The 16,521-nt window shown below is 43.4% G+C and overlaps 1 protein-coding gene across 1 annotated transcript; it reads left to right on the plus strand.

Moving 5' to 3' along the window:
• The first annotated feature begins 2,303 nt into the window (after nt 1-2,303).
• ASCL4 (achaete-scute family bHLH transcription factor 4) lies at nt 2,304-3,024 on the plus strand. Its single transcript, XM_066550926.1, has one exon. The coding sequence runs from the start codon at nt 2,458-2,460 to the stop codon at nt 3,022-3,024; it is 567 nt and encodes a 188-aa protein (XP_066407023.1). The 5' UTR covers nt 2,304-2,457.
• The last annotated feature ends 13,497 nt before the right edge of the window (nt 3,025-16,521 follow it).

Consider the following 16,521-nt stretch of genomic DNA (forward strand, 5'->3'; position numbering starts at 1 on the left):
CCTGTGGCATATTTTCTCATTTCTCTTGCACACAAACAAATTCAGACTTCAGAGTCCATTTGATATGAGATCAGCTTCAATAATTCAGGTCAACAATTAACATTTACCGGTAATTTTTCTTCATGTGTTTCTCTAAAGGATTAGCAACGTGATTTTTCTGTCAGAAGAGAAGATGTCATTAGCACAGCTGCAATTCTGACTCTCTGGGAACTGCTGGTGGCCTGCATTTACAGTAAACATAGAAAAGAGGTCTGGTAGCAGGGCACAGTGCATCTGCATGACAGAACTGAAATGTAACCCTGCCTTTTGTACATGGCCAGGCTGCTGGCAAGGTCATGGAGAGCTGTGAAATGATCTGGGAGCTGAGCCCCCCAAGAGGCATGCTTCCATTTCCTTACAGGAATACTGCCAGAGAGCAGTGTTTTAAACTTAATGATAACACAGATCAAATGGCTTTTGCCTGCTTCAGGTATTTGCTTGCAGGTCAACATCCTCTTTGTTTTAAGAAAACTAGAAGTCCTGGCCTAGCCTAGTGCTACAGTCAAGGAGCTATTTTCCTTTAAGCATTCATTTCTGAAAACATTTCTGGACAAGGAAGTTTAGAGTGCAAGTAATATTAAAAAGTCTATCCTGATCAACTGTTTCCAAAATTTTTTTAAAAGGCAGAAGGACTCTCACTTATTTGATCTGAAATGAGCTGTACATACCATGGGGCATTCCCCAGTAATTTTTGCTCAGGCTTTTGAGCCATTTTGGTGCTGATTCTACCCCTGACATAAACCAGAGTCCAGGACTGTTCTTACTCATGTCTGTCTGGAGTGGTCTGCCTGTATGTTCATCATACTTTGAAGATTACCACTGTTTTTTTGAAGCTGCAGAATAGGCCAGCAGAGACACAAAGGCTGACTCAAAAATGCATGCTACTCACATCATTGCTGCTAGTTTCTAACTCAGCAGAGGCATAGATGTGTTTCTCAGAGTGAAGAATGTTGTTTCAGTTACTGACACTTCTGAGGCAGTTTTGCATGAAACACTAAACAGGGCAGAAACTTTCACTTTGAGCAAAAACCCAATTTTAATAGAGCCTACATACCTGTACCTTTTCATGTCTGTCCCTTCCCACAGCTCTCCCAGACCAAACGTGCAATTCCCCAAACTGATGATGGCCAAAAAAGGAGATTCAGTTAATGTGAAAATGTGTTTTCAACAAAAAAACCCTGCAACAACAGAGCTCTTGAACAGCAACAAGGGAAAAGTCAAAGACTGTCAAGTTGCTGCAGAGGAAGATCCTAACACAGCAGGGTATCTCAGAGGAAAGGCACAGACAAGGACATTAGGATTTTATACTGCCAAAAGTCCTTGTATTTTGTCCACCTCTTTGATGTGGCAAGCTACAGGCAAACTGGAGGACACAGCACAGAGCTGGCAGGGTCAAGAGGGACTTCCAGCTCTCCCATTAAAGCAGCATGTAGGGTCCATCAGGTAAGCCAATATCCTTGTAAACATCTGGTAATAGCTACACATGGGGCTATCAGGGCATCACCTTTGTGTTTGTTTATCTGAGGCAAGTTCTCATAGGGATGACCAGAACATTCCCACAATGAGCAGAAACACACAAAACTTTGAAAACTGTTTGAAAATGCCAAAACGCTCATGTTCAATTTGTGAAACACACTTCTTGGAAAAACCTTTCTTAGGGCAAAGAAGGCAGTTTTCCTTTTATGCTTGCACGTAGTACATTCTTGATCTGACAAGACTTGCAACCACAAGAGAGCACTCTTCCCTTTGAAGATGTCTCAGCTTCCCCAGAAAGCTACAGATATGCCATATAAGTTTTGCAAACTGCTTGTGAGCTGGTTCAGTTAAACCAGAGCAACCGAAACAACAAAGCTTGCTGTTGTCTTTTGGATTTCATTGTGAAAAGCCTTTGGGTAGTTTTTAGATGACAGAAGATCCTTGGTTCCTGAAAGTGAGGAGTTCTGCCAAAACTTTGAAGATCCTTATAAACTTTGCAAATTACCCATCTTTTGGAGACAATTATATCAAACGATATCATGGATTACAATACATGAGAAGTGTTTAGAGCCTGGAAGATTATTTATGTTTGGCATTAAATCTTATGGTCATAATTTCAAGTGGAGAGAAAAGGAATACACAGGAACCCTCTTATTATCTTTTGAAATATGAAGATCACAGGAAAAGAAGGGTTTAAACTGGGGAGTGATGGTCCTCAAAACCTGTCTGTACATTAACTGGCATCCTACACCTATAAAAACAAGGCTTTCCAGGCACAGTGTGGACCTCATAAGTTGTTAGCCTTGCTTTGAGATCTGAGTTTTTATAGACCACAGGAGGAAACTGCAGCCTGTGGGGCAGGGTACCTATACAAATGTTGGATTGATACATTGGGAGCCACATTCAGGAACTAACACTCCACTGGTGAGGATAAAAAGAAGCATGGACAACACTAAAGACGATGATAAACTACTGAAGAGGATTGCATTTCCAGGATCTGTGTCCCTGGCTAACAGCCTCATGCACGCCCATGGGGTACCCCTGAGAGAGCCCTTTGGGGTTCCCTTCCACCTGGACCCATCTTACTGGGAGCAAGCCTATAGCGGGCACACAGGTCGCATCTCCTACCTCCCATTTCCTGGCTACATGGGCATCTATGACTATTCCTTCGAGCCTGCCTTCATTCGGAAGAGGAACGAGAGGGAGAGGCAGCGGGTGCGCTGCGTCAATGAGGGCTACACGCGCCTCAGGGAGCACCTGCCCAAGGAATTCGCCGACAAGCGCCTCAGCAAAGTGGAGACCCTGAGAGCTGCAATAAGCTACATCAAACACCTGCAGAGCTTGCTGGACTGCCATCCCTTAGGCTCTTCCAGTAAGGAAACGCTCTCTGCCAAGGAGAGCCCGGGAACTCCCAGTTCGGCTTCCCCGCGGGAGTGCAACAGCGATGGAGAGTCCAAAACTTCTTCAGTGTCATCCCCCTCCAGTGAATTTGAGGAGATGGGCAGCTAGGTCTCCTCTCTGGATACAGAAAGCTTCAAGATTGGCTGAAAAACAATTTCAAACCCTGGGGAATTTCCTACAGGTGAAAATTAATATCAGGGAAGGAAAAACAGATAGGGAAGGCAAGAAAAAAAGGTATTTTTAGTCTGTCAAAGGACTTTAAATGTTTGCTGTATAAAACTTAAACGTGATTTGTAAACAGATATCTCGCAGGTTGTTTCAGCTGTGTAACTAAGCTTCCTTTGGACTGTTAAATTGGAGCAACATTTACATTCTACTTTTCATTCAGCTTTTATTATGTGCTATTTTCTTTTGCCTTTCACTTGAGACAGTAAAACCAGATAAATCAATTTTGGGGAATTCCCCATCCCTTTCTCCTGCTTTGTCCAGTGAATTTTACTGTCTGTTTTTCCTGACTGCTAACCTCAGATGCACTGCACTGCAAAGACTTGGACTGGGGGAGGTAAGATTTAGATATATATCTTTCCCTGAATATTTCAGAAAACTCACAGAAATACTTCTATTTATGAAACAACAAATTTTCAACTAAAAACAAGGCTATGTTTTGAAATTAATTTCTTTTAAAGCATCTTCTAAAGTGAAAGAAACAGCTCATACACTGGACACTGGCTATTTGGTGATTATTCTAAGGATAATTTTCAGGAAAATAAAGCTGGACACTCATTCCAGTCAATGCTAGGAAGAGGGATACAGAGTTTTGTAAAACTGCATCTTCAGAAGCAAAGCTTCACTCAATATACTGAAAAAATGAAAGCCTTTTCCCTACTTTTCTGAAATCTGAGTTCATGGACAAAATAGTCTTGATTGTATCTTTGGCAGGTCAGAAATTATGTGCTTAGAAACAGAATCTGTAACGGTTAGACACTGCTGTGTACAAAAAGGGAAATGTTGAATATATGGGTTTACATCTGCATGAAAATGTAGGTATTTCTCCTTTTGTTTAGAATATTGTATTACTTTTTCAAAGGACACTGCTTTTAAAATTAATACCTCAAAATCTATGGAATACCTTTAATTTGGATTGCATCTACTTAAAATGACAATTTCTCTCCAATTTGTTTTCAAACCTGCTTTTCTCCAAGGCTTAAATTCCATTCTGAATATGGGGTAAACTTTTTACCTGTCCGCTTTCAACACACCTTTCAAACTTTTGCTTTTTTGGCCTTGTGTTTATGAAATGGTTTTGTATCTTTTTGTCTTTCCTTCGTGTCATGCTGACTGAACACCTGACATTTATACTCATGTATAAGGAAGAAGAAATACTGATCAAATACCTCAAAATGTGTCCATAAATTTCCTTTAAATAAAAAATGTAATTAATCCTGGCTGTGTCTTTTTTCACTTTTAATTGATAACAAACAGGACAGCTCTGGTTGCAGGAGTAGAGAAGTAATAACTTCTCAGGAAAAAATGAAGAAAATTAAAAGGGATTAAATATTAACTTCCATCTATAAAAATAAATTTTTAATCTAGATTTTAAAATTTAGCTAAGGAGCAGCTTTGTGTTTTGGGCATCTAATAAAAATTATTTGGTATAAAAATACTCTGCTGCTTTCTAGAAGACTATTCTTAACATTTGTACACTTTAAGCTCCTGTGTCCATGGCAGTCACAGTTGTTGTTCTTACTCTTTACACGGGAGCCTGCTCCATTTTATAATGATTATTTTGTTTCTCCCAGGGCTGTTACTTTTGCAGAGGCTGTTTGCCAGACTCAAAAATTGAGATTTAGTTACCTGGACAGTTCAGATCCAGAGCCAATGCACTCATTTCCAGCTGTGCAGTGTTTGTATTTCTTACCCAAGAAAGAAGAGGCCAGCAAGGTAGGGGTCCAAATGTCTGTTCCTTGGCTTTTCTTCTTTCCTTTGTGTTTATGGATTCCACTATTCCTTGGCTTTTCTTCTTTCCTCTGTGTTTCTCTGGCAAGAAATTCAACCTGTCTCTCTCTTTGACTCAGTTTTGAGATTTCTGGAAATGTGGCATTGCTGCTGGTAATTCTGTGAGTAAGCCTGAACTGCATTTCTCCCTCAAAGCAGAGATTAGATCTTTGTTATCTATAAAAAACATACACCCCCTCAGAGTACCAGAGGCAAATTCTGTGAAACTTCTTTGGAAAACACTCTCAAGATAAAAAGCATCTTCAGATATAATGACAATAAATGATATAATGACAATAAACAGCCAAATCAAATCAAACCATTAAAAATAAAAATTGCCAGGATGACCATTACTTCCTGGGCAGGACACTCAAATAAGGCCACAGATGAATTTTTAGGTCAGATTGCTATCACAGTGGTCTGACCCTGACAGATAAATATCCAGGAGCCTCAGTCCTCTGATTCCCAAACCGCAGAGATGGTGCACTGTGCCACCTTCTCGTGAGCAGTTGGCTGGAGAAGGTGACTAAGGGGTGACTCTGCCCCTTTTCATCTCTCAGGTGGAATATTCCTCAGTGTGGAGTGGAAGTTATCCCACCCTGGGCCTGTGCTTGGCCATCACTGCTTTAGGCTGTCTAGCTACTTTGTTTTTTAGACTATATATCTTTAACAGCTCTGGAGATGTCCTTAAAATACCTCCCAATCCAACCTCAATGCTGAAGATGCAAAAAACCAGAATGCCACATATATTTTAATTTACTTTTATAAAATAAAATTAATTTCTGGATGAAAAGGAAATTCTTTCTGTAGGAAAAATCTGTCACAGATTGAATCCTTCTCTTGAGGAAAGTTGTATGATTTTATTTCTCACAGTTCCTGTTGTTACTCAAACCTCTTGCACAATTTTAGCACAAGCAAGTAAAAAACAAGATTTCCTAAATATTGGTGCTTTTGTCCAGGCATCAGCAAAGGTTTAAAATGAATGCCACATTTCAAAAGCTTTATCAAGCTGTTTCTGTCTAGACAAAGGGTTTTTCAAAGTTCCTAAAGTGTATCATTATCAGACTTTAAAGCAGAGAATGATCCAACTTGCCATCATGAAAATTAAAGCTTTAATAAAAATGTTGACCAGAAGAATTCTCTCCACGTGAGACAATTACTATTTACAAGAAAGGTGAATGCTGCTATCTGTAGGCAACCATGCTACAGTTTTATCCAACCCTTGCACACCAAAAGCAGCCACTTTAATCTTTCTATCAAATCTGGAAAAAAACAGACATCTGAAGTCTTCCCTCTGCTGCCATTAAATTACAAATCCATTTGCTTCTTGATATTATCAGCATTTTAAGGATGTGTTATCCTGGCCATGGTATTGCTTTTAATCCTCTAATAGCTGTTTAGCTGATTTCTTTATAAAAGCCCATCCAAAATCCTTTCATGTTATATTACTCAGTGTCAATAATGTGGCCAAAGAAAACCAGAAGGGCACTATAGAAAAGTCATGTTCAGACAGTAAAGCAATCAGGGCCAATTTATCTCACTGGAATAAATGAGATGGGAATGTCCACACACACACACACACACACACACACAAAGAGTATCTTTGAAAATATTTGTCTCCAGCATGCTTAGGCAGGAGGCAAAACAAGATCCAAAACATTTTGAAGAGAGACTCTGAAGAAGTACCAACAGGAGAGCCCTGCTGAAGTAAGCTGAGGTAAGTGCAGTAGCTAAGTAAGGTTTTAGTAAACCTCTCCAAAATAGTCTACGCAAATACAACTTCAGCAGGTGCTTCTCACTAGTAACCCCCATTCTCCATCACCTGAAGGTGTGCCTGTAAGTAAAAATCCACTGTGAATTCTCACTCATGTATTTCCCACACGATCCTTACACAATTCTTTTCTACCTTATTGTGACTATATCCACTAACAGAGTAGTGGAAAAGTTCTTCAAGTTGCCTTTGCTGAGAGAACAAGTTAGAGGAGTGAAGACACCCTTGAAAATTTTGGAGACCCCTCAGCTCACTTCTTGTACGGCTGGAGATAGAGGTGTCAAAGATATGAAATTCCTACATGGTCCATGAGCACTGGTGGCACCAGAGCAGAAAAATGTGCTAATGTGCCAGTCCTTAAAGAGGGGAAAGAAAATACTGCCCTATGTGATGGTCAGCCAGCCCATGGGCACCAGCCAGCTGTGAGCAGGCACATGTGCTTTGTGTCACCTCTTGCCTGTTCTACTGGAGCTAGTTAGAAAAAATAAGTATTTTGAAGGGGTTTTTTGGGGAGGGGAAAGCTACACAAATGGTCTGTGGGAGGCTGAAATGTTGAAAATGTGGGGAAGGTATTGGGCAGTGAAGCCTTAGAGCTTATACAGCACAAAGCCAAGCCAAGCTGCATTTACTGTGCTGCTCACAAAGCAGCTTGCTTGTCCCCATGATTTTGTTTTGATGTGGTGTGGTTCTGGGCAAACATAGCAGATTTTTGTGTTCCAAGGCTATAAGATGTCAGCACCGAATCCTAACCAATCTCTTCCATCTGCACTGAGATCACAAAGAGAACAAGTAGTTACAAATAAACAGAATTTTCACATTTTTTTCATGTAGGTACTGCAGCATTTTGCTATGAGGCTGCTCTCTTGATGTAGCTTTTTAAATGCAAAAAGCACTGAAGAAGTTCCAGGCTCAGCTGCACACAGCTTATCCCAAGGGATCACTCATGCAGAGGTGATGTGTGCATCCCCACACCCAGAGGCATGAAAGCACGCTGGGGTTTCACCAGAGAAACTGATAATAAACTGTGTAATGTGGAAATGAAATAAGACAGAGGTACAAATGCAGGAGTGTGTGTTGTGGCTTTTGCATGGGAAAATGACTAAGCATGGAAGAGGGGAGGGGGACAAGAAAGTGGTTTTGAGGTGCAGCACACTGATTGATACCATATCAGCTGCATGGCTGAAACAAGGGAAACAGGAACAAGTCAGATATGACATCCTTGGGGAGGATTAATTCTGGGGAAAAAAAATCCAAACTACCCTACCCCCACCCCAACTTAATATATTTTCCTGCACCTCAGACACACCACATTTATTTACCTATCATCACTTCTTGTTCACCTTTTCTTGTTCATCATTGAAAAATACCTCCCAGTGTATTTTTTATCAAAGTGCTGAGCAGTTGTGAGCAGGCTGTGCTCTATCTGGGGAGTGAGGGAAGATTACAGTGCTCAGCCCACCTGCTATTGGGAGCCAAGTGGTAAACTCAGATTACTTCAGCCCTGGGCTTTGCCTCTGTTTCAACAACAGCATGGCCCACCTCTTGCCTCTGTGCTGGGAACACCAGTAGATCCTGCCCCACTGGAAAACATCACCAGACTGCCCCTGTAATGCTTTACCAGGAGCTGGTTGCATGGATTTCTTGTTTCCTGTGGAAGCACCCAGAGCTCCTGTGCTTGTAGATAAACCTGCCTTTGCAAGTTACCTAGCTCTGGTATTGCAGAGCTGGCAGCTGCAGCTATTCTATTCTATTCTATTCTATTCTATTCTATTCTATTCTATTCTATTCTATTCTATTCTATTCTATTCTATTCTATTCTATTCTATTCTATTCTATTCTATTCTATCCCCTTATATTACAGCTACAGTGAGAGGGGCAGGGACAAATAAATCTCTCTACCAGGCTGTCATGACAACAATGCCGCTGGCATCATCCTTGCCATGAGTGTTCCACTGCTGACTAATGCAGACCACTGCTGAAGCCAGGCAAAAAGCCATGAAAAACCCTGCCCTGTTCCACCGTTTCCTCCCTCAGCCCCCCAGCCCCAGCAGTTTGCCCCCAACACGCCTGGGTGATGCTGCAGCCCTGTTTCACAGGGGCAATGCCCCATTGCGAGCAGTGGTGCAGATCCTGAGGGCCCTGTTAGGACAGATCAAAGCTGTCAGCATGACAAGCAGTACAAATGCAAGGAATTTGCCTCTGTTTATGCAGTGTGCTCCATAGCTTTGCATTTTGCAGCATCATGAAAGCTTTAAAATTTCCATTTACATTAACAAGCCCATAAAGCATAAGGTGATTAAGTGGGGTTTATATTATCCTGAGAAGCTCATTCAGTTACCAGCTGGTTCAATTTTTACTAAAAGCAAGTTTCATGAGGGTGCTGAGTTGGAGCTGCATGTGTTGGGGGAGCTTGCTTTGAAAAGACAGAACAGCAGCAATGCCACCACCATGAAACAGCTGAATTGCTCTGTAGTACGAGTGGTCAGTGCCTTCAGAGGTGAATGAAATTAGTTGGCTCTGTGATTGAAAAACATGTTGTACTTAAACATTTTTAAATTTACTTTTGACAAAACTCTTTGAGCATTGGTTAGGTTCTGCAAACTTTACTGGAATTTCACTGATGTCACTGTCTTAAGGAGCACTTTTACAGTCTCAGGATTATTTTTTCCCTAAAAACAAAGTCTAGTGGGGTCTCTGGCCAGACTTTCAATGGCTGAAGCAGGGGGTAAAGAAAGCCACTGGTGAGTTTCCCACATGGTTCTTGATTGCAAGAGATAAAGAGTGTAGCACTGAAGCCTAGCATGCAGGTGGTAGGCACAGAGATGTGTGGGGCAAACACCATAGAGCACCTAGGAGAGCAGGCACCAGGGGCCGGAGAGCAGGGGCCTGGAGCGTGGGCAGGTGGCAGCTGGTATAACCTGTGACTCAGGTGTGACAATGGCAGCAGCAACCCCTGCCCAGGAATCATCAGGATGGTGTGTTTTACTTTATACCTGAAGTTTTACAGGTAAGAAAAATTTTATTCTGCCAATCTGTAAATGAGGCCGTTTTCAGTTTGGAGGAATATAATGGGAAACAATGTAAAAAATATATTTGTATTGAGCCATGCCCACAAAACAGAGGCAATTTTTGGGTTTATTTTTGTTTTCTGCAAGCATTCCCTTCTTTCAGCTAGCCCTAACTTTTAATGCTGAGAACAAAGTTCACAAGTGTATGCTCAAATATTGACAGCAACTTCACTGCAACAATTAGGAAAGTGACTTGGCAGATATGAAGGCTTAAGGCTTCCACACCATGAAATGTGTGAATGGGAAATTCATTAGACTTACTTAAAATTTACTTGGAGAGGTTTAAGAAAAGGCAGTTTGTAGGGCAGAGTAAAAAAAGTTCAAAAGGTTTGAAAAACTGTTGAGATTTCTGGAAGATCATGTGCTAATTTTTAAGGAGACTCATTGGGATGGAGCTCTTTGGAAAATAGGTTTTATAGTGAAATTTCCAGTGCCTCTTCATTTCAGCCAGGTTTTAGATAAAAATATTACAACACAAATGTTCCAAAGGAAAAGTGTGTATAAACCAGGCTGCCAGACAGAACTAGGAGTATATCCACCTGGTTCATTATGGATGTAAGACAACACTTCCATGGTTAAATTATATTCCTCTTTCCTGAATTTTTTTTTAATCCTAAATTCAGTGGGACAAATTTACCTCCTCAAGAAAGATCTGGCAGCTCCCTCCCTCAGGGTGTCCTGAACCCTATCCAACTGATAATTAGACTTGTTTGAAATCAGGGAGCTGAGAAGTAGCCTCCAGCCACTCAACAAAGGCTCCTCCAGTGCTCTAAAGAGGCGGTGCCGACACTTCCCTTCTCCTTGTCTGCCTCCTGCTGAAACACATTTGCAGAATCTCCTGAAGCCTCTAAGGCTTTTCCAGAGATCTGGTGGAACCAGACCTGGTATCTCATGGAGTATCATCACACGCAGAGACAAAGAAACATCCCCACAGGCATAGTTAATGCAGTCAAACCTTAATGGCTTTTTTTTCCTTCCCCCTCCAGTTGCAAATGTATAATTAATCTCAGTTCAAATTTACATGTTTGATCTATTTCCTTTAGGCTTCAGATGTCTTTGAAGGAAGGGGAAGACCCTGTGATTTGATCTGAGGTGCCTGGGATAGGCTCAGTGTTTACATGGACAGACCCCCATGCCCAGAGCTGGTCAGGCATGGAGAGCTCCCAGCTTGCAGCCCTGGGGCAGGAGGGCAGTGGCTGAGGTGCTTCCCAAGCTGGGCTGCAGGAGCCCCTTCACCCCAAAAAACCATTTCCCCAGGGTTCCCATGAACAGTGAGGACACCCACAGCCAGGAGACAGGAACCTCCTGTGGACAAGAGCCAGAGCAGGAGCCACCCCTCCCGTGAACAGACCTTCTGAGCCCCTGCTCCCATAGCGTAACAGAAATGAAAGGTGTAGGGATGAAGGATGTATCCACTTCAAACAGGGAAATTTCCATTTGAAGTGCTGTCTTGAGTCAAATCCTCCCCAGCAGCACTTTGTTCCCCTCACTTGTGTGTATCAATTTCTTCTGACAACAGTTTCATGGCTTCGGGATAAAAAAGCCCAATTCCACTGGTATTATATTTTACACCTACAAACAGACTATGGAGATTAAAATTCTTTGGCTGAGTCACCAAAGATGGGGGGGGGGGGGGGGGAGATGGGTCCACCAGGCACTGTGAAAGGTGGGTTGAACATAAACCACAGTGAATCAGGCCTTTCATCCCTGGTGGTGCCATTGAGCCTGAGGAGGGTGGTAGATGCAGGTGGCAAAGGCAGAGCTGAGGGAGCACTGTCATGAGAGGCCCTGCAGGCTGGGGAAATGGACTCTGGCACTGACTCAGGGCTCTTCACTTATGGCACAACACTAAGGGCTAGTTCCCATGGCAAACATGGGTAGCTGAAGAACAGAATAATTTCTGGTTGATCCATAAGGGTTTTGTTTGAAATCAAAGGCGGAAGCTTTTTAAATGTTTTCTTCCCTGACATGCAGCATTTTAATTTGATCTTTAGATTTTCAAGGTTTTTCAGGTAGGACTGTGAAGTGTGAAGTAAAGGAAAATGAAACCCCATGTGCTGGAATCCATCGCCGAATGTGTCCTGACTGAAAGCATCCATCTAACACCGCCCCTTTCCCTGGTCCACCCTGAGAGAGCAACCCCATGCTCTCTCAGCTTCTACCCCTTAGCACACAAAGATGGCCAAGTGGCACATAGAGCATTTCACATGAGCACAGAGGAATTTAGGCACTCACTAACACTGAACTCAAGATGAGGGTCTGGCTCAGTGGCTCTGTGTTCTAGCCAAAACACTAGGAAAAAGTTATTCTACATTTTGCCGTGACTACTTGAAACTCAGAACAGCTTACACTCTCTCCTACTTGCAGTTTAGATTGTGAGAGGAATGAACCCATCCCTCCAGCAGCACTGAAGCCTCAGGAGAAGACAGCACACACTGAGCATGGGACAGCTGAGGCCATGCTTCACAGAGAGGTACCACTGTGATCAGCAGCACTCATATGTGCAGAAGGATCTGGTCCCTGAATCACAGACTAATATTTAAATAGGAAAGACCAATAAAAAGTGAGATTAAAGGAAGTGATTTTTATTCCCATTTGCAAATAGAGCACCAAGACATAGGGAAGATGGAGTGACTTGGTACAGGCTGGAAAAGTCCATGATGGACTTGAATGTCTGATCCTTAAGCTGAACTTTTCTTTCCAGGACCAGTCTGTGATGGAGGATTCACTTTCTGCCAGAGAAGCCGGAGGAAAGGAGACAGCAATGGTGCTCTTGTCTGCTATTGATAATCATCAAATTGTTGGAATTTCTGCCTGAGAGACAAAGAAAGGAGTATTGGCACAAGCAGGGCTTTGTGTTTCTCTCTCAAGATAAAACTTCTGCATCCATCCACTGACCATTAATAGAAGAGCTCATGGGGTCTGGCAGAAGAGCAGCCAGCAGGCTGCACATCTCCTGGACTTCCTAATGGGACTTGTGAAGGCCAGGTCACCCCACAGCCCTGGGACTGAGGTGGGGGACAGGAGCAGTGCTTAGCTGCTGGCACACCACGCCTGCAAGCAGGGTTCTCCCTCTCTGCTCGCCCCTCTGAGGGCTGACAGCTGCCCATGGGCACTGCAGTCCCCCTGAGATCCCTTCCCTGGGGAGAGATTCTGTGCCATGGAGGGGCCCACTGGGGCTGCTGGAGTAGGAGAGCACCCAGCACTGCCTGCACCCACAGGCACCCTCCTGCCAGCACAGCCCCACGTCTTGGGGCTGGGCAAAGGCTCCCTGGATGGAGTTTTCTCCTCCTCTGCAGGGCTCAGTTCTTCCACCATGAAAGGGCTCCAGCCCTGCAGACATGCATAACTTGTGTCAGAAGATGGGCAAAGACCTTTCTGGGTAGATTCAAAATATACAGATACTCAAAATACTCAAAATGGAGGAGAAAGGGCTTGTCATGGCTCTTTGTGTATCTGCCTGACAAAAACACTCCAATGAAAGGTGGAGAAAATCCCTTTAGCAACAGCTAAAGTATAAATACCTTTGAGGGAAAGAATAATTTACAATGATACCTTTTCAGTCCTCATCCAAGAATTGGTTAAACATTTGGCAGGGAAACAGTAGAGGAACTCATCAGCCTACTTATGGTTTTAAAGGTTGATAACTTGTCTGTGAATGACACAAATTTAAAGCATCACAATAATAAGTTAGTCAAAAATAAAACAACCAGGTTTTTGGTTTGTTTGTTTTTAAGATTAAAAGCACAAACAAGTTACAATTCTTAAGAGCTGAGAGCTGGGTAGCCAGGTGGTTTCTTGGAATAGGCTCCAATATACAAGGCTGACTCAAACACCTCAGCATGTGAGGGCAGCCTAGCCCCTGCCTGTCTTTTGCTAAGCTAGTAAATGTTAAATTAAGTGCTGGCAGATGATTCAACTTCCCTTTCCTGGTCATAATCTCTGCAATTAAGACCAGTGATTATTTTGGTTTCTGAATTTATATATACAACATGACCCAAAGCAGTCTCACGGGGGTTTGGGAACAAGGGTGCACCAAGATGGGGATGTGCTGAGCACTATGAAAGCCAGCAGCAGCTCCTCAGGCAGGGGATGATGGTTGGCTGCCTGAGGAGACCAAGCTGCACATCTGCCATGGGTGACAGAGGAATTTCTGTGCCCTCTGCTCTCCCACTTCACGCATCACTCAGCATGACCCCCACCCTCCTGCTACATATTGCAAACAGAAAGCCCACCAGAAACCACATAATTATTGGTGTTTGTGAGTGCCAGGAAATTATCCTCTTCTTCCTCCCATGGTGCAGAGGACAAAGCACCTGTACCCAGTATCTCCCTGTCTGGGGACTGCAGAGCTCCTGCTTTTCCACTGTACACCTCCCACTGCCACCTTTCCAGTGAGAAAAACAAATCTAAAACAAATCTGTGGTGATCAAAACCATTTGGGCTAGGATAGAGCTCAAGAGAGCAAAGCGAATGCCAGGTACAGGCAGGGCCTGCTGCTTCACTGAAGCTTTCCTGCAAGCAGGGAGCGTGCTGGCACATGCTGCAGGAAGGACATGGCTCTGTCTGATCACTCTGAAAACTGGGGCGGTGGAGGGAGAAGAGGCCAGTTAAATGTGTTTATGTTTGAGAGGAACAAAGGAGAGTGGAGGAGAGCGGGGGTGCCTGTGCCAGAGATGTGTCAGAGATCACTTGCTCCTCCTGGGCCAGAACACCAGCCTGGGACCACCAGCGTAGGAGGAAGTGGTGTGTGCAGAGCTGCATTTCAAGCAGGCAAAGTCAGAGCAGAGGGAGGAGAAATCCCAGAAGACTTAGGATGGTGACAAATGTGACACCAGGTGATAAACATCAGACCCCAGGCTCCCAACCCATGAGGTGTGCAGTATGGTGCAAATACACCCCAGCAGCTTACCTGGCTGGGCTCAGGTTTCCCTTGGGAGAGGCTGAATTAAGGAAGTTAGGCACCTGGGAACACAAAGTGTGACCAAGTCAAGGGAGGCCATCAGCTGCACCCCAGCAGTGAGTGCTGCCCCTTCCACATGGCACTGCACCCCACGAACAGCACCCCCAGCTTGGGGTGCAATCCCAGGGCTTTCTGAGAGTCGTCCAAAGGCAACCAAACCCTGAAGCGCAGACTTAGTGCAGACACTCTGCGCAAGCCAACAAACCTTCTGCTGCAGACCACGGATGAGTGAATCAGCTGAACTTAGGCAGGGAACAGCTGAGTGCCTGTGGTTGGGCAGAAGTGTGCAGCAGTTCCAAGGGTAGATGTAGACCAGATCTCCTAACTGTGGTATCCCAAGGAAAAAAGGCCCTAGCACTCATTCACCAAGGCTTTTTCAGTCTCTTGGGGAGGAAAGTGCATCTTCAACAGGTATTTCAGAGTTCTTAGTAATCCTCCATGGAAGCAGAGATGGTTCAATAATCACACTGGTTCTTTGGTGTTGCCAAAATGCTCCTGCAGATCCACCTGTATTTCAGCACATGAAATTTAATACTGCATGCCTTCTCTACCTAACACCTCTTATAATTTATTTTTTAAAGTGCAGAATAAAAAAAGTTGGTGGACAACCCTATTTGCAGAAAAAAACTGCAAATAGGAAAAATTTGAACTGGAAAAAAATCCTGGTTCAAACAAAGAACTGGGAGGCATATTTTTCCTTTCTTTTTTAGGTGGTAAGGAAACCAGCACCTCATACAGCAAAACATATAACCAAAGCTAATACCAGCTTTGTAACAGGAAACCAGAATTGACAGCTCTTCTTGCAGTCTTGACTGCTAATGCATAAACATTGATGATCAGAGGTCATAAGGCATACATCCCATGCATATGACAGCACCTCCATGGTACTTATGATTTCTGCTTATAAAAAACTTAAGCATTTCACAAATACAGTTCTCCTTAAAACTTCTATTTACCATTACGGGAAAAATTTAAGTTTTATACATTTTTAAATGTGAATTTTTTTAAATTTTAATTTTTCCCCTTACATTCCACATCAAAGAAGCTGAAGTATTTATAGACAGAAACTTCTGCAAGGCACATAGACTGTTGCAGAAGATTTGAGACCAATTTTTCTTTCAGTCACTGGAGGCTAATTCACATTTCTAGGTGAAATGATTTTTGTTTTAAACTCAGCAAGTATGTCTCAGACCTCTGAAATGTCAATCTGGAAGTGTTCCACTGAAGAAAGGAGGGGGAAACAAGAAGCTGTAAGTTCAAACCCACAAGAACTCACAGCAGTGTCTAGAAGTACACGTGCTGCTTCTGAACCTGCACAAACACAGTATTTGAACCTAAAAAAACCCTTAAGAACAAAGTGATTACAACAGTGAAATACCATTATGCCTTCTAAGATCCTGCACTTAAAGGGATGTTTCATCAAAAGGCACTGCAGTCCATCAATCACTATCTGCTCCCCTTACACGAGTCCCTGGCAGGCTCCACTCTTGCTTTGGGGTGTTGTTTCCCTCCAGCCGCCCTCTTGTGCCGGCATCCAGCCTTGCAGGCAGCTGCCATCCCGAGGTGGGCTCGGCATGGCCGGCAAGGACAGGTAACAGCCAACACACTCCTGTCGAAACCGAGCTGGGAAAACAGCACTGCATTGCCCTTCCTTGTATCCTGCAAAAATCCTGCCATCTGCACATTCTCTGCAAGATCCATCATCTGAAGTCACAAAAGGCAGCGCGTTTCAAGCTCGTATGTGGCTAAAATGTCTGTTGGCTGCTTTCAGGTACACAGAATAAACATGACACAGATACACTGCCACG

Source organism: Molothrus aeneus, chromosome 5 (genome assembly GCF_037042795.1).
Source record: "Molothrus aeneus isolate 106 chromosome 5, BPBGC_Maene_1.0, whole genome shotgun sequence".
In the NCBI taxonomy this organism is placed as follows: Eukaryota; Metazoa; Chordata; class Aves; order Passeriformes; family Icteridae; genus Molothrus; species Molothrus aeneus.